The sequence below is a fragment of a genome, unplaced genomic scaffold (genome assembly GCF_019419815.1).
Source record: "Pyrus x bretschneideri cultivar Hongxiangsu unplaced genomic scaffold, Pyrus_bretschneideri_v1 Contig16, whole genome shotgun sequence".
Taxonomy (NCBI): domain Eukaryota; kingdom Viridiplantae; phylum Streptophyta; class Magnoliopsida; order Rosales; family Rosaceae; genus Pyrus; species Pyrus x bretschneideri.
This window is the reverse complement of record NW_025999457.1, coordinates 5,139,721-5,165,815: the sequence shown is the minus strand read 5'-3', so window position 1 is coordinate 5,165,815 and position 26,095 is coordinate 5,139,721. Positions and strand designations below refer to the sequence as shown.

General features: G+C 36.8%; 3 protein-coding genes and 3 pseudogenes across 3 annotated transcripts; 2 read left to right on the top strand and 4 right to left on the bottom strand.

The window, feature by feature from the left end:
- Positions 1–816: 816 nt before the first annotated feature.
- On the bottom strand, positions 817–1,540 carry LOC125475776. The gene is made up of 2 exons (XM_048581144.1): positions 998–1,540; positions 817–945 (listed from the first exon to the last, which is right to left on the bottom strand). The coding sequence occupies exons 1-2, from the start codon at positions 1,538–1,540 to the stop codon at positions 817–819; spliced, it is 672 nt and encodes a 223-aa protein (XP_048437101.1).
- A 1,845-nt stretch (positions 1,541–3,385) lies between these two features.
- On the bottom strand, positions 3,386–4,485 carry LOC103957870 (annotated as a pseudogene).
- A 5,611-nt stretch (positions 4,486–10,096) lies between these two features.
- Positions 10,097–13,849, top strand: LOC103957869 (annotated as a pseudogene).
- Positions 13,850–14,209: 360 nt separating this feature from the next.
- Positions 14,210–15,685, bottom strand: LOC103957868 (annotated as a pseudogene).
- A 2,783-nt stretch (positions 15,686–18,468) lies between these two features.
- Positions 18,469–20,225, top strand: LOC103957867 (NAD(P)H-dependent 6'-deoxychalcone synthase-like). The gene is made up of 3 exons (XM_009370089.2): positions 18,469–18,994; positions 19,376–19,799; positions 19,951–20,225. The coding sequence occupies exons 1-3, from the start codon at positions 18,648–18,650 to the stop codon at positions 20,179–20,181; spliced, it is 1,002 nt and encodes a 333-aa protein (XP_009368364.2). The 5' UTR covers positions 18,469–18,647; the 3' UTR covers positions 20,182–20,225.
- Positions 20,226–20,336: 111 nt separating this feature from the next.
- LOC103957816 (GATA transcription factor 18) lies at positions 20,337–24,475 on the bottom strand. The gene is given in 8 exon segments (XM_009370036.3): positions 20,337–20,725; positions 20,835–20,906; positions 22,010–22,115; positions 22,267–22,377; positions 23,557–23,579; positions 23,581–23,691; positions 23,808–23,891; positions 24,027–24,475. Coding segments are annotated over 8 exon segments (885 nt in total). The 5' UTR covers positions 24,297–24,475; the 3' UTR covers positions 20,337–20,617.
- Between the last annotated feature and the right edge of the window lie 1,620 nt (positions 24,476–26,095).

The window sequence follows — 26,095 nt, the reverse complement described above, 5'->3', positions numbered from 1 at the left end:
TATGTGTTTGAGAGCCTCGTGATCATAATTCAAGATAAACTCTCTTTGAATAAGATAAGGCCGCCAATGACGAAGTAAATGAACAATGGAATAGAATTCCAGATCATAAATGGAACAATTCTTCTTTGCTTCATTTAATTTTTGGCTAGGGAAAGCTACTGGATGACCTTCTTTGCTGAGTACACCGCCTATTCCCACATGAGATGCATCATAATCAACTTCAAACACTTTCTCGAAGTCGGGCAAAGATAGTACAGGAGCGTTGGTCAATTTTTCTTTCACAAGCTGAAAACTCTTCGCAACTTCCTTACTCCACTTGAATTCCCCCTTCTTCATATAATCTATCAAAGGGGCCGAAATAGAGCTAAAATTTCTAATGAATTGATGATAAAATGAAGGTAGCCCATGAAAGCTCTTTACATCCTGCAAGCTGTTTGGTGTGGGCCAATCTTTGATAGCTCTGATTTTCTCTTCATCCATTTTCAGACTTGTAGAAGTTAGGACAAAGCCTAGGAAAACTAGGCTTTCGGTCATGAAAGAACATTTCTTGAGGTTTACATAAAGCTTCTCCTTTCTCAGAACAATTAACACAGCCTTCAAATGTTCCATATGGTTTCTTTCATCAACATTACAAATGAGTATATCGTCAAAGTAGACAACGACAAATTTACCAATGAAAGAGCACGGTGCTTGATTCATTTCCCTCATAAAGGTGCTCGGGGCATTAGAGAGCCCAAATGGCATAACAAGCCACTCGAAGAAGCCCTCACACAGTCTTGAAGACAGTCTTCCATCATCACTAGGTTTAATTTAGATTTAGTGGTACCCACTTCGAAGATCAATCTTGGAGATTACTTTGGCACTAACAAGCCTGTCGAACATATCATCAACCCTCGAAATAGGGAACCTATATTTGATAGTGATTCGATTGATAGCACGACTGTCCTGTACACATACTCAATGTGTTATCAGTCTTTGGAGTAAGCAAAACTGGTACCGTACACGAACTCATGCTTTCTCTGATATAACCTTTCTCAAGCAATTTTGAAACTTGTCTTTTCAGCTCCTTGTGCTCTTTAAGACTCATGCGGTAGTGATCTTTGTTTGGAAGGTTTGAACCAGAAATCAAATCTATTTGGTGCTGGATGTCTCTAAGTGGGGGAAGACCACTAGGCAACTCATCCGAGATAACATCTTTGAATTCGTCCAAGACAAGCTCTACTTTTCTAGAGACATTTGTGGATTTCCCTGCTTCCTTAGCAACCAACATATACATAATACCTATATCTTCACTTTCTTTTAAGAATTTGGACAAAGTAAGACAATGGTTACCTTTCTCTTGCTGGATTTTTGGAATAGCTGCTTCTTTCTTGCCAGGTAAGAGAACAATCTCACTTTTTCCCATTCGAAAGGTAAAGGTGTTTTTGTGACCATCATAGGTAGTGCGCCTATCAAATTTCCATGGTCTTCCTAGGAGTATGTGACAAATATCCATAGAAACTACATCACACCAAACTTGGTCCTTGTAATTCTTCCCCATTGAAAATGAAACAAGACATCTCCTGGAAACTTTTACCTCATTTCCTTTCTTGAACCACGCGATTTGATAAGTTCGTGGATGTGGTTCCGTCTGGAGCTTTAGTTTATCTATCATGTCTTGAGAAACAATATTTTCACAACTGCCACCATCAATTACAAGAGTACACACCTTGCCATGAGATTTGCAACATGTCTTGAAAATGCTTGATTGGAGCTAGTCTTCATTTGATTCTGACTTGGGAATGGAAACCACTTGATTAATCACCAAACTGGAGAGCACTTGATCAATCACCAACTGGAGAGCACTTGATCAATCACCAAACTCTGACCAATTTCAGGTTCAATTTCCTCACGTTCCACATCATTGTCCTCATCAAAATTAGGCTGAACAGAATCATTAAAGTATTTAGGCTTGTGGTCTTTATAGCCAAAACGCACTCGTGTATCAACTTGCCGCTTTGGGCAACTCTTGTATTGATGACCGGTTTGGCCACCCTTGAAACAAGAACTAGAGTTGTTGGTATTATTTCTTTGACTTCCCGCAGCTGCACCATGATTTGTAGTGAGTTGTTCCTCAGTTTCTTGGATATCATTACATGCTGACAACTTGTAAACTCTTCGGTATACTCCATGACACTCTTAGTTTCCTAACGAAGGTTGAATTGTGAAAAACTATATTGAGTGAAGTCTGGTGGGAGAAATTTCTCTTGCAATCTTGTTTTCATCTTTTCCCAAGAGGAACTCTTAGGCTTTCCTTTACATAGCCGCATCTCTTGGACTTTATCCCACCATGTAGACGTATAGCCACGAAGTCTTGTTGCAACCAACTTGACTTGTTGATGTTTAGGTATGTCCTTATAGTAAAAAAACTTCTCAATGACACTAAGCCACTTAAGAAACTCTTCAGGAATCAGCCGACCATGAAACTCTAGCAAATCAATTTTGATTGTGTCAAAGTCACGGGTGAATCTTTTAGCACGACCTCTTTCATGTCTGCCAAATGGATTTTGGTCAGATTCATCACTTGAATAACCTTGACTTGATCCTCCACGCTTGCTGTGAGCATGTTGGCGTTCAAGTTGCAAGGTTACAACTCTTGAATTTCATCGTCTCTCTCATCCCTGTGATTTTCTGGACCATGGTTACCTTTCATTCCTCTACCTCTCATTGCTGCCATTTAGAAACAAATGGGCATAAGCAAACCCAAAGAGCGTAATGAAGCTCTGGTACCAGATAATGGAGGTTGCTGATAGAGAAAGGACTTTACTGAAATCTGGAATACATCAAAATCCCCTGCAGTCTCTAATGTTCTGAGTACCTAGAAAGCCTAGCCAGCAACCGTAATAACTACAAACACAAGTTCCTAGCCCACTATAGCATAGTAAATGACCATTACTAAATGACAGCACAATTCCTAATTAAAACACCACTTGCAGGAAATTAAGTTACTATGAAGTATTAAATCGAATTTGAACCAGCCACCAAACTACATTAATGGCACCGCATCATTTTTCCTATAAAAGATTGAAGAATAAAAGAAAGAAGAGAAGTGAGAAACATACGGAGGAAAAGAAAGAAAAGAGAAAATGAAGAGAGAAAAGAAAGAAGAGCTAGAAAGAAAGGAAAGAAAGAAGATAGATGCAAAAGAAAATACCAGTGAACCAGGCTAGAGAGAAGAGAGAAAACAGTGAGAGTTATTTTGTACTTCTATTTTTTCAAATAATGAAGCTCCAAATGCGTGGACATATCTGCCGAACCTCATAAGTACTGTGTCTTATTTACTTTATTCCACTGCACACATGTTCTCAATTTCATAACAATCACTAGATTTACAATTTCATAACAATCACTAGATTTTACAATAATTTTTGGAATTTTAGATTTATTTCTAGTTTTTCCTTTTGTAAAATCTTGTACAGCACTCCATAGAGGCCCAGCAACCTCTTCTGCAATCCCTTTGAGGGCTCTGGCCTTCTCCCTCATATTTTTCCCTTGTTCACTTCCCAAAATCAGCTCCAAGCTCTTGAGCACTCCTGGCTTTGTGAGTATTCCACCCTCAATTTGAGATCGCTATTCAGGAGCGTGGGATTTATCTCTTGATAGGAATTCAAGACAAGCTGTCATTTGATGCAGCACTCGCCCCATTTGACTTGGTATTTGTGACAAAAGTGAATCACATGGAACTACTTTTTCAGATAAGTCCGCAATGTGCATTGTGGACAGTCTTGGAACAATTTCCAAAATATTATCTTTTTGCAAAGGATCATCGTTGTTACCATCACCATTAGCTATTTGGTTATCACTATCGAGGCCAGCATAATTTGGAAAGAGCTCGTGGCGGATAAGATCAGTGTTAATGTGAGCATGGGTATCCAAAGATGAATCCATGGAACACCATAATTCTGAGCCATCTCTCTAGCAAAGACCAAGAATGCATCTGTAATCAAACAAGTAACTATCTTACCTGTCTCCGCCACCGCCTTCTCTATTCCAATTTTGTAATTTGTAGGTGTGGCCTTGAGGAATAGCTCTAGTACTACCTCCATTGGATGCCCTTTCAAGAAATGATTTTTTGGCACACCATCTAACACATTGTAGTGTTTTATGTTGCTAGGAATGTTGGATTCTGATTTTTCTAAAAATAACAAGTTATTTGATCATTTTGAGTTGAGGAACACATATCTTGGGATGTGCTGTTAGCTAGCCTGTAAAGATGAAGATGCCACATCATGACTATAGTTTGTTATTAGTTTGTTACAATTTAATTAGTTAGAATGTAAATAGCCATAGGCTATGTATTAGTGGTTGTATCATTCATTGATGACTTAATGAGAATATACACTTTTCTTCTTCACTAAGAAAAGCTCTCTGGAAAACTTGGGTTTCTATATGGTATCCTTCACCCTTTGCCTCATGGCCGATTCGATCGTCTCTTGCGCTTTGCATCTTTGATTCTCGATCTATTTCTTGCATCAAATTGCAATGGCTTCTCCCTCTATTCTGCAGTGGCTTCTCCTTCTATTCTTTTTCCCCACATGAATCTCTTCAAAATTCATCCCCAAATCATTCGTCAAACCCTAATTTGTTGAATTCGTATGCTTCTCTCACAATTCAAAACATCGGAAGCATGGTTCCAATTAAGCTCAAATGGTCTAACTATCTCCCATAGTGTGCTCTATTTGCATTGATTCTCCAGCGGTACGAACTTCTCAACATTGTTAAAGGTATTGAATCATGCCCGTCGCCGTTTATTCCAAATCGCTCTATCAACCCTGCTTTCGAAATCTAGTACGAGAATGATCAAAATCTTCTAATTTGGCTGAATTCTACACTCTCAGAAGATATAATTTCGTTTATAGTTGGTGTCTCTTCTTCTTGAGATCCTTATATCAAGCTTGAGCAACGACTCAATGGTGTTTCTGATGCTTATGATTATCAGCTTCAATCTCGCCTTCAGTCAATTCAGAAAGGTTCTACATCTTGGCTTCTTGATTCTGGGGCTACCTCTCATATTACCAATGACATTGCCAACATTTCTTCACCAACACCCTACACTGGAGAGGACAAAATTTACATAGGTGATGGTAAAGGTTTGTTTATTCAACATGTTTGGTCTTCTTCATTGCACTATTCTAATGTTGCTTTTAAATTGAGCAATGTGCTTCATGTTCCTCAAATGAAACATAATTTGTTATTTTCATACCAATTTCTTAAAGAAAACTACTGTGCCTTGACTCTTGACTCTGATGGATCAATTCTAAAAGATCGTTATACAGGGATGACACTTTTGCAGGGTCCAGTTAAAGACGGTTTCTACCTTTTGCAAAGTTGTCACTCCACTAGTTCATTTCCTAGCTCCTCTCAAGCTTTTGAAAGTACTAAAGGTTCAATAAAGCTCTGGCATAGCCGGCTGGGACATCATTCCTCAACCCTATTTCGAAGAGTAGTAACTAGTAATAAGCTTGCCATTCATGGTACAACATTTGTTGATTTCTTTTGCACTAAGTGTGTTATAGCTAAGAATCACAAATTGCCTTTCGGACCATCAACTTCTCATAGTTTGGAACTCTTGCACTGTGACTTATGGGGTCCAGTTCATGTACCTTCAGTGAGTGGCTTTCGGTATTATTTCTCATTGTTGATGATTTTAGCAAATATAGTGGGTGTTTTCCTTTGAAGGCAAAATTAAATGTGCATTCTACTTTTGCATTGTTCAAAGCTTATGTTGAAAATATTGTTGGAAACAAAATCAAGACTTTACGTTCAGATTCAGGGGGTGAGTTTACTAGTTTGTGTTTCAAATCTTTTCTCAATTCTCATGGCATTGTTCATCAGTTAAGTTGTCCACACACACCACAATAGAATGGTTGTGTGGAGAGGAAACATAGGCATCTTATTGAGATAGCTAGAACTTTGTTGGTTGAATTAAGTGTTCCTCATCAATACTGGGTTGAAGCCTTTACCATTGCAATTTCCCTTATCATTAGGCTGCTTATATCTGGACAAACTAATTACCTTGGGAGTTATCGTTTCACAAATATCCCGACTATTCAAAGCTTAAGGTATTTGGTTGCAGCTGCTATCCATGATTAAAACCATATATTTCTTCTAAGCTTGATGGGAAAAACAGGAAATGTGTTTTCTTGGGCTATAGCTTACAACACAAAGGCTATAGGTGCTTGGATTTGGAAACAAATCGTGTCTATATCTCCAGGCATGTCATATTTGATGAAGTCACATTTCCATTTAAAATGTCAAACATATCTCATCATTTGTTGATCATTCCTCATCTCTTTCATCACATATTGACCTACAATTCACTTATCTCAATCCTTCTCCATCACAACCTTGTGCTCCACATCATGATCTGTCTTCAACTTCAAGTTTGTCATCATCTCAAGCTATGCAACCTGATTCTCCTATCCAACCCACTCAGTTTATATAACCTGTGCACTCTTTCCAAACTGCACAAAATGTTCACCCTATGGTTACTAGATCCAAAAAAGAAATCTACAAGCCTAAAGCTTTAACTGCCACTAAGCATACACTACCTCATTCTACAGAAATCATTCCAAATACCTATCTTCAAGCTTCTAAATCTGAACATTGGAGGTTGGCAATGCACAGTGAGTTCTATGTTCTTTTGTCTACTGGCACCTGAGCTTTTGTACCTCCTTCCACTTCTCAAAATGTGGTTGGATGCAAATAGGTTTTTCGAATAAAAAAGAACCCTGATGGGTCCATTGAGAGATATAAAGCACACCATGTGGCTAAAGGTTTTCATCAAAATGAAGGTCTTGATTACCAGGAGACTTTTAGTCCAATTGCAAAGCCAGGGACTGTTAGGCTTCTATTAACATTTGCAATTCATTTTAACTGGTTTCTAAACCAGTTGGATATAAGCAATGCATTCCTTCATGGTGGCTTAAAAGAATAAGTCTTTATGACACAACCTCCTGGTTTTCAAGATCCCATCACGCCACATCATGTTTTAAGCTCAAAAAGTCCCTTTATGGACTTAAACAAGCTCTAAGAGCTTGGTTTGACAAATTATTTCAAACTCTCAAATCTGTGGGATTTAATTAGTCTTCATTTGATGCATCTCTTTTTGTGTTTCAAGCTCCAACATTGGTTATAGTTTTGGTTTATGTGGATGATATTCTAGTTAGTGGACCTGATTCTAATATCTGCAAGCAGTTCATTCACAAATTAAGCACTCTATTTTCTGTCAAAGATCTGGGGCCATTGCATTATTTTCTAGGATTGGAAGTTCAAAGAACCACTAATGCTTTGTTTCTTCATCAAAGCAAATATTTGCTTGATTTGCTCCAGAAAACTAACATGGATGGAGCTAAACCATGTTGTACTCCTCTTAGTTGTACAAAGTTAGATCACAGTGGTGAATTACTTGCCAACCCAACTGAATATCGATCACTTGTAGGTGCTCTGCAATATTTAACTTGGACTAGACCTGATATTTCATTTGCAATTAACCAGGGCTGCCAATTCATGCATGCCTCTAATGTTATTCATATCCATGCAACTAAACGCATTCTTTGATTTCTCAAAGGTACACTCTCACATGGACTCTGGTTTAAAAAGAGCTCTATACACTTGTCAGCCTATTTTGATGCAAATTGGGCTAGTTGTACTTTTGACAGAAGGTCAACTAGTGGTTCTTGTATTTTTCTAGGCACAAATCTCATCAGCTGGAGTGCCAAAAAGCAATCCACATTAGCTCGTTCATCCACTGAAGCAGAGTATCCTTGGCTCACACTGCTACAGAGGTTAATTGGACATGCAAAGCGCTCAAAGACTTTGGGTTTCTTTCCTCTCAAAAGCCTACACTCTGGTGTGACAATATATATGTCATTTCTCTTGCATCTAATCCCATTTTCCATGCTAGAACTAAGCATGTCGAAATTGATTATCAGTATATCCAGGAGTTAGTTCTTGCCAATTTGGTTAAGTTCAATATGTTTATAGTCAGGATCAAATTGTAGATATACATACAAAGTCATTGTCCAAGAATAGGTTTCTGTTCTTACAATCCAAGCCTTCACTTGGAACCTTTGACTCTTCCAAGTTTAGCTTGAGGGGGTGTAAAGATGAAGATGTCACATCATGACTATAGTTTGTTATTAGTTTGTTACTTGTTTGTTACAATGTAATTAGTTTTAGTCAGTTACAATGTAAATAACCAAAGACTATTTATTAGTGGTTGTATCATTCATTGATGACTTAATGTGAATATACACTTTTCTTCTTCACTAAGAAAAGCTCTTTGGAAAACTTGGGTTTCTATAGACTGCACACCAAGTTAAGCAGGGGCTCAATATGGCCACCAAATGGAAATGCAAGAACAGCAACATGCCGTTGCTTCGAGCTTTCGATCACGGACATAACTGATGATTGAATGAGGAAAGGTTAAGAAATTTGGATTGAAATCCTACTAAACGATTGGATGGATTTTCAAGAAGAATGTTTTTTGAAATGTTCAACAAACTATATATAAGAATGTTTTGGAGATTTATTTCTAACTAGTTTTGTTTAATGGTTTTATGGCTTCAAAAAAACTCAAGAGAAACAAGAATGTTTCAAATGGTGAGATGAAACTCCTACCATGAATTCAATCACTAGTAAAGGGAATATAGTATCAGTTTGCTATTAGTATGAATCAGTTAGGAGAAATATATACACGTTTTATGTTTCAATGCCATATCATATGTGTCATTTAGTTCATATCACTAATGGGTCTTTAATTTGCCGGGGCTTTTTTCTATTCTTTTTATATTTGTGGCAGATGGAGATATTTCATTAATAACATCAAGGTGTCAAATTTGTATATCTTTTCAAATAACCAATTTCTTAATCTGAAGAGGAATTCGAATAACCAATAATTATTGTAAACACATGCTACAGTCGGCTACCACAAAAAATAAGCCCTGCATGCACAAATTTACCACAAAGACGACAAATCTGTATCCGTAGCATTTCTTTACCGTTACCACTGTCACTATACTAATGGATATTACATATACCAATTTTTTCAATTAAATAAAAAACAGGTTTAACAATTTGTCTCTTGGCAAATGATATATGAGTTCATTAGTAACACTTACCATCCAGTTTTTAGTTTAATGATAGTTGTCTCTAGTTGACTAAAAAAGATCTAAGGTTTTAATGATACGAATAGAATATTTTAATTTTTGACTAGTTTGATACCTAAGACTAAGAGTAATGACATTCATTTGACATATATAGGAGAGGATCAGAGTTGTTGAAGTGCAAGAGATGGCAGCCTCACTAGAAAATCACATAAAACTATTTTTTTAAAAGCTAAAAAACTGAAAGAAATAAAATGGCAAATCGGAAACATTTACTTTTACTTTATTCAGCCGTTCTTAACTCAGCCTGATTAGTAACATAATCAATTATCCTAACGCCCTCGTTGGAGGAGAGTTTTTTATTTTTGGACAAGACATAGTAGGAGAGTGTTTTTTTATTTTTATTTTTATTTTATTTATAGAACAATCAATATTATCTACACTAGGAGAAGAGGATGAGATTAGCCTCACAATGAGCTAACAACAATGTGGTTCAAATTCGCTTTTAGCGAAAATCGAATCTAAGACCTCTCACTTACAAATGAAGAGGAATACCACTAGACCGTAGTACTAAGTGGCGACATGGGCTAGTTTGGTATTGTTGTGCTTTGAAAAAAAAAACTACTTCTGCTGTGCTGTGAGAATAAGCAGCTGTGCAATAAAGCAGCAGAGTGTTTGGTAAACTTTTTTTGTAAAAGTGCTTTTGAAAAAAAAAAACAATATTATAGTGTTTGATAAACTTTTATGTAAAACAGATGTGAAAAAAAGCTGGGTTTTGCAGCTTTGTGTTTTTGGCTTTTTTTCACTCAAAACTGTGAAAAAAAGCTGAAGCTGAATGTTTACCAAACATAAAAAAGCTCCCAATTTTTTTGATATCCACTTTTTTCTGAATCACCTCAGTACCAAACTAGGGCTTACATAATACTATTTTCTGTTTCCAACCTAATTAATTTAGACATTTAAAAGCAACATCATTTAGTTTAATACTAAAATAATGAAAATTAGTGCAAAATGTCACTTGTAATAAAAAAGAGAAAAAAATTCAGGGGAGGCTAAAATGCTTCTGTCAGTCTTTCCAGCCCTCGGAAGAGGTGGATTACCATGGTTTGCCACCAGCTGTCCCTCTTTTCAGAGAAAAAAAAAGAGAAAAAATTAAAAATGTACATTTCAAATAAAAGAAACAAAAGATGACAAATGCACCAGATGTGTTGGCAACTGCAAACAAAATCCCAGAGGTGGTGCTAGCATCGTTGACCGGCCCAGGGAGCATGCCCCTCCATTGGCTTCGGCACAGCAGCGAACAAGTTCGAGCCTCATGTTCTGAAAACAGCGGTTGTGGATGCCATTCTTAAATCTCAAGTAGACGAGTCATGGACCCACTCCAACAACACCAATAATATCCCCACTTGGCCACCTACTCAATCCGTCAGGTGTAGGGTTTTAATATAAAAGGCATCGGTGATAGTTAAAGTGCGGTAATTCTATTTAAAGGGCTTGTTCTCAAGCCTTTTGGACGATGTGAGACAGAGGAATTTTAACACTCTCCTGCATTTGAGACCCTATTTTATGGGTCACAAGTGAAGTTTCACACATCGGCAAACCACGTGGAGCCAAGCCGGGGCTCACCCGTTCGCTCTGGGCTAGTGGCATGTGACATCTCTTGGTCTATGTGGAGCCATGTCGGGGCTCACCCATTTGCGTGGGGCCAAAGGGGACCCACCCATTCACGTGGATGTACGAACCCGTCTCCTGGCTCTAATACCATCTTAAATTTCAAGTAGACGGGTCATGGACCTACTCCAACAATACCGATATTGTCCTTACTTGGCCACCTACTCAATCCGTCAGGTGTGGGGTTTTAATACAAAATGCCTCAGTGATAGTTAGAGTGGGGTAATTCTATTTAAAGGACTTGTTCTCAAGCCTTTGGCTAATGTGAGACAGAGGAATTCTAACAGCCATCAAGCTCGGTTACAGGCACTTTGATACGACTTCTATGTACAATTCTGAGTAGACTCTGAGAGAAGCCATCCAAGAAGCACTTGGACTTGGTCTGGTTGCTTCTTGAGACCAAGTCTTCGTCACTTCAAAATTATGGATTACTGATGCTCACCCTCATCTTGTTGTTCCTGCATTGCACAAATCACTTCAGTGAGTACTCTACTCTCACTATTTTTCATATTTCAAGCATGGGAGTTTTTGTGTTTTGCAGCAATGCAAAAGCAATGTAGTATGAAAAAAGTGCACTACTTATCTTAGTTGTAAGAGACATCGATATGAAGAGCAAACATGACACTGAATATGGGTTATAAGCATTTCCCTTTGATTAAACCCAACAACGCATTCATAATGGATGTGCACGTAAAGCCGAAATATTATGAATAGAATCGCACACAAACCAACACATTGAAAGATCCCTGATCGAGCCACTACAACACAACCTACTCGAGGCCCTAATGTAGATTGACCAGACATCAGCAAAAGCAACATATCCACACAAAAAGCATAGTAAAAAAATTAAAAAAAAAAAAAACCAACTCTTCTAGGTAGTGAAGAGTCTATACAATTTTGTTACTCTCAAAACAAAACAAAACAAAATTAAATGTCATATGAACATTGATATACCTAATACAATATTATCCAGTGCTGAAAATGTAAATACTCTAAGTTGTGTACAAGAATCTTCAACTGAAGTACCTGGACCTGTATCTCATTCACTGGCCCATCAGTGCTAAGCGAGGAACATTGGTGTACCCACTAAATGCAGGGTACCTTATGCCCATGGACTTCAAGGTTGTGTGGGCAGCCATGGAAGAATGCCAGAGACTTGGCCTCACCAAATCCATTGGACTCGTTAATTTCTCTACCAAAAAGATTGAAAATATTCTCTCCTTCACTACAATCCCTCCTTATGTGAATCAGGTCAAGATGAACCCGTTACGGCAACAAAAGAAGCTTAGAGATTTTTGCAAAGCCATTGGTATAATTGTGACTGCCTTTTCTCCTTTGGGTGGTATAGGGTCCTATTGGGGCAGTAATCATGTTTTCGAAAGTAAAGTCCTTCAAGAGATCGCTGAGGAATGGGGAAAGACTATCGCTCAAGTAATTCTCTATTACCTCTTCATCATTTTCTTAATTTTTTTTGTTTTTGTGGAGGTGTCAATAACGATAAGGTTACTTGTTTTACAAGAATACAATGACAACTAGAAAAGAAATCCTACTCTAACAGTAAATACACAATTGTGGTACTTTGGCAGGTAGGTATTAGATGCGTGTATCAAGCAGGGGCAACACTTGCTGTTAAGAGCTACAACAAGGAGAGGTTGAAGCAAAATGTCGACATATTTGACTGAGAACTTTCCGAAATTGACATTGAGAAGATCAACCGAATCCTGCAACTCAAAATAGCTTAGAGAAGACCTAGTTTCAGCAAATGGACCATCACACTACAAGTCACTTGAAGATTTATGGGATGGAGAGCCTTTTGACCTCTGTTATGTTAGTACGCATGGTGATGGGAGATTCGAATTTAGGTTATCTTTCAACATTAAGGAGAGAAATACTATCACTAAACTAAGAGTTAGTTATAAAATATACAAATTTTGAACGGGACAAGCATGGGGACTCCCTTGGCCATGGGAATTACAAAGATTGTTAGAACTGAATTCAAACTTCAAACTGAGAATTTTTGTAAAAGCTAATGAAATCCCTCTCTCCCAACTCGGCCTCCGCAATAAATATAGCGACCACATTTTATTTCTTACTCCATATAACTCAAAAAAAATTACATCGATAAACCCGAAAAGAATAAGATTGATCATTTGACCACTATACATCGATTACATTGATCATTTGACGAACCAAAAGGAAAATATTGCATTGATCACTAGTAATTAACTTTATGGATTATATTGTAGACAAGGAAGAACTGGCAAGAGAATTACCGCTGCTACTGCAAATGCTAGCTTCTAAATGGTCCCAACACTTAAGATTACACAAAATAAAGAGTTTTCAAACCAATTTATTTATAGCTCTAAGTCTCTAAACTGTATGTACTCTCGATTAGAGGATGCTATAGAGAAGGTAGATGCAGATTTCAGTCGTTTTTGCTTGCTGCTTGTGTTTTGTTCTGTTCTTCAGTTATTTAAGAGGCTTTTGCAGATATTTCTAGGGATTTAGGGGATGGAGTGCTTCATGTATCAAGTTTTTGAATCAGGGAAGTGATTTTGGATGTGGTTTTTCATGTTTGGCCGTTTCTTGCCAGTTTTCAACTTGTTGGGGTTGTTTTTGGTGTTTATTTTGGGGCTAAAGGTTTTGCAAGTTGGGTTCATTCGGAATTTTCTACGGAATTTTTATTTGATTTTAGAGGTAAATCAAGAGATTTCAGAAATCGGGTTTGTTCGAAGTGTGGTTTTGGTGATGATGTCTGTTCTTCAAAGGTGGAATCATTGGAAACTTCGCCAAATGCAGATTGCTTGTTGTTAAGCAAAAATGTTAATGTAGAAGAGAGATACGACGATGGTGATGGTGATGATATTGACAGTATTGGTTACGGCGAGGATGGGGAATTTGAAGTGTTTGCATTGAAAAAAAAAGTGATATATATTGAGAAAAATGTCGTAAATGGAGGTATGAATGTCCATTATAAAGCAATTAAGTATGATCATAGCTTGACAACATTGTCAAACAGAGTGGCTCAGTAAGTTTGGTAGGTTTGTTAAACCTTTTGCCTATAAAAGATTGAAGAATAAAAGAAAGAAAAGTGAGAAACGTACAGAGGAAAAGAAAGAAAAGAAGAAAGGAAGAGAAAAGAAAGAAGAGATAGAAAGGAAAGAAAGAAGAGAGATGCAAAAGAAAATACCAGTGAACCAGGCTAGAGAGAGAGAAAATAGTGACAATTATTTTGTAATCCTATTATTTTAAATAATGAAGTCTCGAAGATGTAGGCATACTTGCCGAACCTCGTAAATATTGTGTCTCATTTATTTTATTTCGCTGCACACATCCTCAATTTCATAACAATCAATAAATTTTACAATAATTTTTGGAATTTTAGATTTATTTCTAGTTTTTCTTTTTGTTTGGATATCTATGAGACTTGTACCGTGCGCTAATGCAAAGAAATTACGTCCACGAAAGTTGTAAAATCTTGTACAGCACTCCCTAGAGGCCCAGCAGCCTCTGCTACAATCTCTTTGAGAGCTCTGGCCTTCTCCCTCATCTTCTTCCCTTGTTCACTTCCCAAAACCAACTCCAAGCTCTTGAGCACTCCACTCTTTGTGAGTATTCCGCCTTCAATTTTCACTCCGATCCCCCACACATCGTCCACCATCCGTCCCGTTCATTCTTTGGTCTCCGAATAATGGCCTGCAGATCATTGGCACCCCATTTGCAACACTTTCATACACGGAATTTGTCCCGCTGTGCGTAATAAACACACCGATTGCAGTATGAGCCAACACTTGAGCTTGGGGTGCCCACGGCACTAGTTTTCCATGCTTGTATGTGATCTTTTCTACAAATCCGCTTGGCAATAGGTCCTTAAAATTGTCTTTGAGAGACCAAAGAAATGATACGCCGCTTACTTCCAATGCCTCTGCCAAGGCTATCATCTCATTCGGAGATGGAGCTCCGATAGTTCCAAAACAGATATATGCCACAGATGAAGCTGGTTGCTCATCTAACCACGAAAGGCAACCCGTGGCATCCGAACTTGATGGTGCAACCATTGGGACTGCTGGTAACGAGGCTGTGAGAAAACCTACGTTCAGTAACTTGGGGACCTTCGATTTGAGATCGTTATTCAGGAGCGTGGAATTTATCTCTTGATAGGAATTCAAGACAAGAGCTGTCATTTGATGCAGCACTCGCCCCATTTGACTTAGCATTTGTGACAAAAGTGAATCACATGGAACTACTTCTTCAGGTAAGTCCGCAATGTGCATTGCGGACAGCCCTGGAACAATTTCCAGTGTATTATCATTGTGCAAACGATGGTCGTCATTACCAATCTGGTTATCACTGTCAAGGCCAACATAATTTGGAAAGAGCTTGCTGCGGATAAGATCAGTGTAAATGTGAGCAGAGAGGTTGCATGGCATGGGTATCCAAAGAGGAATCCATGGAACACCCCAATCTGAGCCATCTCTCCAGCAAAGACCAAGAATGCATCTGTAATCAAACAAGTAACCTTCTTGCCTGTCTCCGCCACCGCCTTCTCTATTCCAATTTTGTAATTTGCAGGTGTGGCCTTGAGGAATAGCTCCACTGCCTCCATTGGATGCCCTTTCAAGACATGATTTTTAGGTACACCATCTGACACATTGTAGTGTTTTATGTTGCTAGGAATGTTGGATTCTGATTTCTCCGAAAATAGCAGGTTATTTGATCCTTCTGAGTTGAGGAAAGAAAAACACATATCTGGGGATGTGCTGCTAGCTAGCCTGCACACCAAGTTAAGCAGGGGCTTAATGTGGCCACCAAATGGAAATGCAAGAACAGCAACATGCCGTTGCTCCGAGCTTTCGATCACGGACATACTCGATGATTCAATGAGGAAAGGTTAAGAAATTTGGATCGAAATCCTACTAACAGAATGGATGGATTTTCAAGAAGAATGCCCTTTCAAGTGTTCAACAAACAATATATAAGAATGTGTTGGAGATTTATTTCTAACTGGTTTGTTTAATGGTTTTATGGCTTCAAAAAATTAAGAGAGACAAGAACGTTTCAAATGGTGTGATGAAACTCCTACCATGAATTCAATCACTGGTAAAGGTGAAAAAAGTTGAGATTCCACCGTAAAATCAATTAGTAGTCGCCTAGAAGAGCAAAGTACAAGGCCCCAGTGGACTGTAGCAAATAAAAAGTCTCAACTATATAACTACTTTCAGAAAAACTAAGGATTAATTAAATGCTAAATAAATTGATCAGTTCAAGAATTTAATAGTATTAAATTCCAGCCCTTTAGCTTAGTCTACCAACCGAATACTTTATGGCTCCGCCATTGTTGACAGTATTAGGAGTAACTTAACTTACTTATAAGCCTAGATAAGGTCCCTCATCCAATCAATGTGGGATCCATTTTGACAAAAAAAAAAATAATAATGTGTGATTCATTCTCAACACATCCCCTCACATGTGGCAAATTTTTAAGTCTAACACGTGGATAACACAATTCGAATGACATAGAGGACGTGTGGCCGTTACGCTTCACATATAGGACAACTTGCTCAGATACCATGAAGAAAGTTGAGGTTCTACCATAAAACTAATTGACAGTATGAGGAGTAGCTCAACTTACTTATAACCCATGCAAGATCATTTCTCCCATCAAGTTGGATTCACTCTCAACAGAAGAAATATGTAGTATCAGTTTGCTATTAGCCTAGTATGCATCAATTAGGAGCATATACACATTCTATGTTTCAATGATACACCGCATGCGATATTAAGTTCATATCACTAATGGGTCTTTAATTTGCTTGGGCTTTTTTTATCCTATTCTTTTGACGGATATTTCATTAATCTCTAAATATAAAGCCAATAATCTCTTTTGGGGTCACAAGCTTCACCAAAAATTTTGGACAAAAATGCTCTCAAAACAAAAAATTTCAAAAGCAGCTCAAAATAATGCAGTGTATTTTTGTCATTTTAACAGTGTTTTTTTTTAATAATTAATTATTTTTGTGTAGTTTTTTTTTTTAATTAGTACCTCACAATAGGCTAGCAATAATGTGATTCAATAAATTGTTCATTAAATATTATTTTATCTATTTTTAAACACGTTCAAAACATCTTAAGAAACATGTAATACCGGTTATAAAAAAGGTCTTTCGTATGATCATAATAATATGATTAAATTAGTTGTCAAATTATTATTATTTTTTTTTTTTTTGACAAACGATATTATCTACACTAAGATGGAGAGGGTGGGCTTGGCCTTATAATGGGCTAGCAATAATGTGATTCAATCAGTTGTTTATTAAATATTATTTTCTCTATTCTTAATGTGAATTCAATAGAATGTAGATGAAAATTGAAAGACCGATTTTATTATGTGAATTTAGCTGCTTTGATTGGTTTGTGAGGGGTTTTTTCTAGCATGATCTAAGATTATTCATTTACTTCAAATATTTGACTTTCCTTTTGTTAAGTCATGCATATGAATACATTTAAAATGTGTAAGTCGCGTGTAGCATGTTATGATTCAAAAAATACCTTATGCACACGCGTGAGCACGTGCATGAAAGCCAATAAGAACATAACAAATACATTAAGTTGTCAAATTGATATGTCTTTTTGAGTAACTAATTTCTTGATCTGAAAAGAAATTCAAATAACTAGTAATCGGCTATCATAAAAAATAAGCCCTGAAAGCACATTATACAGTAGCGAAGTCAAGAATAAATCATAATGGAGGCATAAAAGAAGCTCCAGATTCCACCAGAAATATTAAAAATGAAGATAATTCATTCCATTTAATCAGTTTGTGTAAGACACCTTTTTCCCATGGCTTTCTAACTAGTTTCCCTTGGGAATGAACCAACGGTCAAGAAATCTTCGTATAAGATCATTCCAAACTGAAAGGACTAAATATAACTCCATCCAAAATTATAGTCTTGTATAAAATTAATTTTAAATAAACGTGTTAGACCATACTCATATATCATCTTCAACCGAAGGGGCTAAACATAGCTCCCTTAATAGTTTATTAGTTTTAAGTTTATACTTTAAATTTATTGGTTAATTTAATTAAACTACCTTTGGAATTTTTAAATATACCTGTTGAATTTGAATCAATTATAGTTAGGTACCAAAAAAGGGCTAAGGGGGGCTACATTTGGCCAGATTGATGATCCTTTGGCTAAATAATGACTTGGTGGACTCCACAAAATTATAGCTTGGTCATCAGTTGAAGATGATTTTTTTAGACAAATCATATCATATTTTGACTTTTGTATCTTTAACCCTCTTGATTAGAGATGGCCTAGGGGGTTAGGATTGGCTGATCGGTACTAAAAAAAGTATAAGATTTTGATTCACATGAATATAAAGATCATTTTTGTTTGTAATTGGTTCGATGCAACGATGCAGAAGAATAATGACATTCATTTGACATATACAGGAGAGGATCATAGTTGTGAAGTGCAGGAAGGAAGATGGCAACCTCACTAGAAAATCACGTAAAACTAATTTTTTTAAAATCTAAAAAACTGAAAGAAAGAAAATGGCAAATCGGGAACGTTCACTTTTACTTCTTCAACCGTTCTTAACTCAGCCTAATTAATAACATAATCAATTATCCTAACAGCCTCATAGAGGAGAGTTATATAATCCTATTTCGGTTTCCAACCAAGTTTGACAAAAAAAATCCGACAATTAATTAATTTTAGACGTTTAAAAGCAACTTTATTTTATACCAAGAAAAGAAAAATTAGCTTGAAATATTACTTGTAATAACGAAGAAAAAAAAATCATTTCATAGAGAAGAAACAAAAGATGGCGAATGCACCAGATGTGTTGGCAGCTGCAGACAAAATCCCAGAGGTGGTGCTGGCATCGGCGACCGGCTCGAGGAGCATGCCGGTGATTGGCTTCGGCACAGCAGCGGACAAGTTACAACCTCATGTTCTGAAAACAGCGGTTGTCGAAGCCATCAAGCTCGGTTACAGGCACTTTGATACGGCCTCTATGTACGGGTCTGAGCAGACTCTGGGAGAAGCCATCCAAGAAGCATTTGGACTTGGTTTGGTTGCTTCTCGAGACCAAGTCTTCGTCACTTCAAAGTTATGGATTACTGATGCTCACCCTCATCTTGTTGTTCCTGCCTTGTACAAATCACTTCAGTGAGTACTCCGCTCTCACTATCTCATCACAATATTTATAGTTTTATTTTTTCATTAATTATTTCAAGCATTCAAATTTTTCTGTTTTGCTGCAATGCAAAAGCAATGTAACATGAAAAAGGGTACTACGTATCTCAATTGCAAGAGACATCGATATGAAAAACAAGCATGTCATTTGAATATGGATTAAAAACATTCCTCTTTGACTAATCTTAACATCACATTCATAATGAATGTGCAAGCAAAGCCGAAATGACATAGATAGAATCACACCCGAATCAACGCATCGAAAAATCCCCACTAAAACAAAACTTACTCGAGGCACTCATGTAGATAATATTATCCAATGCTGAAAATGTAAATACTCTAAATTGTGTACAGAAATCTTCAACTGGAGTACCTAGACCTATATCTCATTCACTGGCCCATCAGTGCTAAACCAGGAACATTGGTGTACCCACTGAATGCAGAGGACCTTACGCCCATGGACGTCAAGGCTGTGTGGGCAGCCATGGAGGAATGCCAGAGACTTGGCCTCACCAAATCCATTGGACTCAGCAATTTCTCTACCAAAAAGATTGAAAATATACTCTCTTTCGCTACAATTCGTCCTTCCGTGAATCAAGTCGAGATGAACCCGTTATGGCAACAAAAGAAGCTTAGAGATTTCTGCAAAGCCAATGGTATAATTGTGACTGCATTTTCTCCTTTGGGTGGCATAGGGTCGTGCTGGGGCAGTAATCATGTTTTCGAAAGTAAAGTCCTTCAGGAGATCGCGAAGGAACGAGGAAAGACTATCGCTCAAGTAATGCTCTATTACCTTGTCATTCATTTTCTTTAATTTGTTACGAGGAGGTGTCAATGACGGTAAGGTTACTTGCTTTACAAGAATACAAAGACAACTAGGAGAGGAAATCCCACCCTAACCCTAAACACACAATTGGTACTTTTGGCAGGTATGTATTAGATGGGTGTATCAAGCAGGAGCAACACTTGCTGTTAAGAGCTACAACAAGGAGAGGTTAAAGCAAAATGTCGACATCTTTGACTGGGAGCTTTCCGAAAATGACATTGAGAAGATCAACCAAATCCCGCAGCGCAAAATGATGCTTAGAGAAGACCTGGTTTCAACGAACGGCCCATCGCCATACAAGTCACTTGAAGATTTATGGGATGGAGAGCTATAAGAATTTTAACCTTTGTTATGTTAGCATGCACAGTGATGGGAGATTGAAATTTGGGTTTTCTTTCAACGTTGAGGAGAGAAATACTATCACTAGACTAAGAATTAGTCTAGTGATACATTGATCATTTGGCCGCTACACATCGATTACATTGATCATTTGACGAACCAAAGGAAAAGATTGCATTGATCACTAGTAGTTAACTTTATGGATTATATTGTAGACAAGGAAGAACCGGCAAGGGTATTACCGCTGCTACTGCAAATGCTAGCTTCTAAATGGTCCCAATACTTAAGATTACACAAAATAAAGAGTTTTCAAACCAACTTATTCATAGCTCTAAGTCCCTAATCTGTATGTACTCTCGATGACATACTTCTTCCATCTACATCCTCTGTAATAATACAGCAAACAGAAAACAACCAGGCTGCAAGGGACTTCACAATTTCCTGTCTACGGTCATGGCTGGATTATCGCCATTAGCTGAGGAAGGGTCAACGTTGGCACCCATGGCTACAACATCAGAGTCTTGAACTTCGCCGTTACTCTGATTTACAACAACACAAAATGAATCCATGAAGAAAATTCCAGATATAAAAAAATAAAAATAAAAAACTTTCCTTATCATTTTTCAGGGGGTGCTTGAGATGATGTACCTGTTCAATTCCTTTTAAAGAAGGATCGTGGATACCTACATTTAAAACCTTAGGAACACCTGTTAGAGATCCCTGCAAAATGTTGAGCATACACTGAGATGAGTGAATAATCACCAGCAATCACTTTCGATAAAGTTTCAGTATCCGCGACCAACAAAGCTGCCAACTCCATCATATTTATAGTACACAAATAAGATGCAAGGTGGCTGAAATGGTCTTAGCCTAACGATTGGTAAACATACTCCTTTAACATTGTTTCCATTTTTTGGTTCAAAAGATTCAAAAACATTGTTCAACAATGCATTTTATAGAGGGCAATTATTCTACAAGTCAGGTCCAGTTTCGCCATACACTTGAACTAATTAATCCACATGCTTATCTCTATCCATCCATTAGGGGTGGGTTGAAAGCATGAAGTCTTACATCGGGACATTCTAAGCTTTTCATTTCAGTATATAACAACTAAAGTCTCTCCGATTATTGGTAACTTGCCAGCCAGCCTTTTTCTTTTATTTCAGGACTGAAATTTTGCAAGCTGACAAAAATTTGTTTTGTTCTGACCTTGGACACATTGTCCACTACATTGGTGTAAAGGTTGCGATTAATAAAAGTTTCTTTTTTTTCAAAGGAAAACATTCCCACTGCAGGTGTTTGTCACAACCGTGGAATAAAATGTAAAGGAATAGAAATGGTCACTTATTTCAACTAAGAACTTGTAGACCAAAGAATTGTTCTCTGCTAAGGTCCCCAACAGGAAGTTCTCAGGATTGATATAAATGACTGTAATGCTTTAAGATGCGCTAAGGACACTTGTTACACAGAGGAAAAGTGACATAAGCGGTTAAGAAGAAATTAGAATTTAACCCCAAACTCTCAAAACACTTTAAGTAGGTAAGTGAAACAAAAGAATGCAGAAGTGGAGATCACGTAAAGAATCAATTTCTTATTGTGCATTCATTACTTGATGTTTCTTGTGTGGCTAAAAGTATGTTGTCTCTCATAATTAGATGGATCTATTCTCTCTCATTTACGCGTCTGAATATTCCACAAGGCAGTTATGACAACGCAAACAATATAATGTCTAATTTGCACTCATATATAACTTTTTAAATATGCATACATAGTAAAGAGGATTAAAAGACAATAATAACTAAGGATTTATAAATCCTACAAACCTTGTTGGCCCATTTCAGCCCACATGCATTACATAGAGTCCTTGGACCTGCTGGGCCACGACGCATCATTGGAGTTGACTTTGAGCTTATCCCACAGTGTGTGCACCTGAAAAGGCAGTAATCATTATTTTTCAGAACACACAGGATTTTAGTATTTGTCTTGAAATAACAAATACACAATTAGAGTACAACAAAAATAAAAATCTAATTGTACTAAAAACATAATCAGCAATATGAGAATAATGAATGACACTCACGAAGTTTCCCGCATGCTTTCATCTTGACCAGAGGCCTGTGTTGATGAAGCAGGGCCTCCATCATCAGAACTAGCCTTGGACGATGTAAATTGACCCTTTTTACGCTGCATTCTGAAATATGTACACACCATATATTTAAAGTTGGCTAGGACAAAAAGGACTCTGAAATAACACAAACGTCAAGTCATTAAAGAAAAAGGCATAGAAGTAAGGGACAAGTGGTTTTCCATTAATATTTGCCTTAAGCTGTCTATCAGGTCTATGGTAACGACATAAATCATGAACTTCATTTTCATTTCATATCCATGTCATTTGCACTGTGATATTGAATGAGATAACCTTTACATTTCATTTTAAAAGTACTCAACTGAAGAAAGAAAGAAAAAAATCATATACAAAATATCTACCATCCAACCAGTCTTTTGCGCACAGATTCTTATGCGCTACGAACTTATGGTAATTGTCCTGACATGAGGTTATCAAAATGTCTAAAAAGATCTATACTATTCAATAAGTAAAGACAACATGAAAAAGAAGGGAGGATTATTTCCTCACTGTCCTATTGCTTTAGATTGTGGATGAAGTTGTGTTTAGCGGAGGTCTGAGGTGGTAATTCCAGCTGATTGTGTATCTACTTCCTGGGAGATACTTAACTCTTTGGGGGAGGAAAAAAGAAACGGTTACATGGAACCGTGCAGTGTTGGCCTAGTTTGGGTTGGAGGAGAAACATAAGAAGTTTTGAAAATTATAGAGAAGTGGTCGACGTTTCCTCAGATGAAGTAAGGTTGTGATCGTTTGGGCTTCAGTTTCTTCTGAGTTTTGGGAATTATCATCTTACATTTTATTTTCAGACTCGAGGGTTGTTTTAAATTAATTTTAGGAATGTCTTTTCTTCTCTCTGCAATTTAGCAAACTGAAAATAATATGAATAGTTGAATATTAAAAGATATATATGTACATGAATCTATACAACAAAGATTCCTCAAAGGAAGACATCTTACTATTCTTTAAAATAGTACAGATTGCTTGATGATGAGCATACCAGCATCAAGACCATATGAACACTAATGACCGCAATTTACATATCATACCAATTCTCATTCTTCAGTATATATTTGTCTCATAAAATAAAAACAACTATATTATCAAAAGCTGTGGTGGTAAACAGCGTTAAAAAACATGATATACATTTCCGAAGGAGACAGAGTGTCTGTGTGAGAGGAAGGAGAAACAATTTTCAATTACGAAAAGTTAAAGAAAATGATTAAATAAGTAATGATCTTGCCATACCTCAGTGCAACTTCTTTCCGGACAGGTGTAACGGATTTTCTTATCAAAACAACGTTCTTTTCTCTTCTCGCGAAACCGACTTAAAGATGCAGCTCTCTGCGGTTGAATTGGCTTTGCAGGTAAGTCATTCATACCCTGGAAGAAAAGTCATTACAGCAGCAAAGTGAAAAGAAAAATAAAAGTTAAAACCAACCGAAAAACTACGATTTCGAGAAACTTGTCATGATTTATACATATCTAAAAGTACGTACTTGCTGGTTAAGAGGAACCGGCCCCATGGAAGGAATGCCAGAAGGGATTTCATATCCACCCAAAAGTAGCAGCACCGCCTGCACCTGTGAAAGAGAACCACAAAAGCTCAAGCTCCTTATGCAACCCTTTCTCACAAGTTGATCAAAAATCAAACTTTCAGAGAAGAAGGAAGACATTTCAGGAATGCCAAACTGGACAAGTTGAGCACCAAACCTTACCTTATCGGGCGAAACAGCGTCGAAGACATAAACTTCGCCCTGGAAGGACAGAGTAAGCTGATCAGAGGCACCGTTTGCGGCGGGCGGCGGAGGGTATTCGGAGCTGGGAAGGTAGAGTTGATTTGGAGGAATGGCGGTGCTATCTTCGAAGCGTATGTTAGGGTTGTCAATGGGCTCTTCAACGTCGTCGTCTTGGTCGTCAACTTGGTTACTCTGTGTCACTCCTCCTCCGGTGCTGTACATTGAATCCTGGTGATCAGATTCTGCCATTTCTGATACGAAAAATATTTAACCCAGAACCCAAAATTCAAAACGAGTCGTATCACGCGCAAATTATGAGTTGATTGAAAGCAATGGAACTTAATTGGGGAAATCCAAACCCTAATTTTGATTTCCTTGAATTTTTTTTATTAAAAAACACAACAACAAAATTTTATCTGAAAGCTGTAGAAAAGGAGGTGGGAGTTTGAGGTTGAGGAGGATGACCGGTTAGGAAAACGACCCTGCAAGTCTGTCACATTTACAGGATATGCCACTGACTTGGACAATTATTTTATTTATTTATTTATTTTGTTTTTTAACAAGAGGACAATGTAAATTACTTGAAAACAGAATGAGGTTTCGAACTTGCAGACTGCCGTAGCAAACTAGCCTACCCGCCATTGTTGGGGACTTTGCTAGGGACAAAGTTTGATACACCATATGTTATAATACAAGTAGTTGAAAAAAAATTCAATTATATTACTACTTGTATTATGACATTTAAAGTACCGGATCGTATTCCTGACACATTGAAAAATTTCTTATTTGTTAGAAGGTTATCTCGGGCTTGTACCGTAAAGAAGAAAATGAAGTCTTGGTGGGAGATAGATTGTTTGCCCTCCCATTTCATACTCTCCTTATGTCCTCCTGTAATGTGTAGTCACGGTTAAGCCACGTCAACATTTTATAACATTTTATAGCAAGAACTAGACTCAAAGCATCTCAAAGAAAAAAAGTGTCTTAGGAAATGCATTGTTCTTCCGGCAGCTCCAAGTGTTGGGGTCAACAATTTGTCGAAATTCTTTCTCCTATTAGTCGTTTTATTTTTGTCATATAAATATCTAATAAATTATTATGCTTCTTCCTCTTTAGGATAAATATTTTTTGCTCTCACTATGTCTTTTTCTTTTCTTCTGAAAAGTTTCATTTTCTATTTATCAAAAAGGTTAATCTTACGTCTTCTAATATGGTTATATGTGCAATGTTGGATTTTCTAATTTTTGTACTAAAGACAGTTGTAATGAAGAAAATGTGTTATGTAAAACTTTAATAATATTTACTATTTGTTCATCAACTTGATCTAATTTTTATGCTAAATTTAATACTAACTGGATAACTAAATTATTTGTCTAAATTGAAATAATTTTTTTAGCTACTTGTGTTGCAAAATTTGTCAAACCAACTTGTTCCTTATCTAATTTTCTAATTTCATGTAAAGTTTGAATATATTTTCTATTGGTTTGAGAATCAGTGATCAAACAAATAACCTAAGAGTTGTTCAACTAACTTTTTAACTTTTTCTGTACTAATTGAATTTTCTGGACTTTTAGTTTTAATTTCTCAACTATTTCTAAATGTACTTAGGTTTATATTTATGAGATCAATTAGCTCTTTTATTTATTTATTTATTTTCTTACTAGAAAATCTTTGAATATGTTCATTATTATTTTCTAATTGAGATGTAATATAATCTAAATTCTTAATAAAAAATCTTTATATATTGATTTAATAAACTATTATGCTTATTCTTGTTCTAGTTTATATTTTCTGTTTGACTAACAATAAGGTCTACAATATTATCTACTTGGGATTTTTTTTTCACTATGCAAAATATGATTGTGTTTCGTAAGTGAAAATAATAAACTAAACTATTTTCATCTAGAGTGGTTTTCCTTTTATGTTGCTCACTAATCTAAATGAAATAATCTATCATAAACTAGAACTTACCTTTTTATAAGTCTATTGCTAATTGGTTTTGTAAATACTCTCTTTCTCCTCCTAAAGTTTCTAAAGTATGAATACTTGCT

Bases quoted from the DNA above. Each gene is read 5' to 3' on its own strand.
- LOC125475776 (XM_048581144.1), bottom strand. From the start codon at position 1,540: ATGGGGAAGAATTACAAGGACCAAGTTTGGTGTGATGTAGTTTCTATG. The intron at 946-997 runs GTACCAGTTTTG...GTATGTGTACAG, and splicing joins AAAGCATGAGTTCGTGTACG to GACAGTCGTGCTATCAATCG.
- LOC103957867 (XM_009370089.2), top strand. From the start codon at position 18,648: ATGGCGAATGCACCAGATGTGTTGGCAGCTGCAGACAAAATCCCAGAG. The intron at 18,995-19,375 runs GTGAGTACTCCG...AATTGTGTACAG, and splicing joins GCCTTGTACAAATCACTTCA to AAATCTTCAACTGGAGTACC. The intron at 19,800-19,950 runs GTAATGCTCTAT...TACTTTTGGCAG, and splicing joins GAGGAAAGACTATCGCTCAA to GTATGTATTAGATGGGTGTA.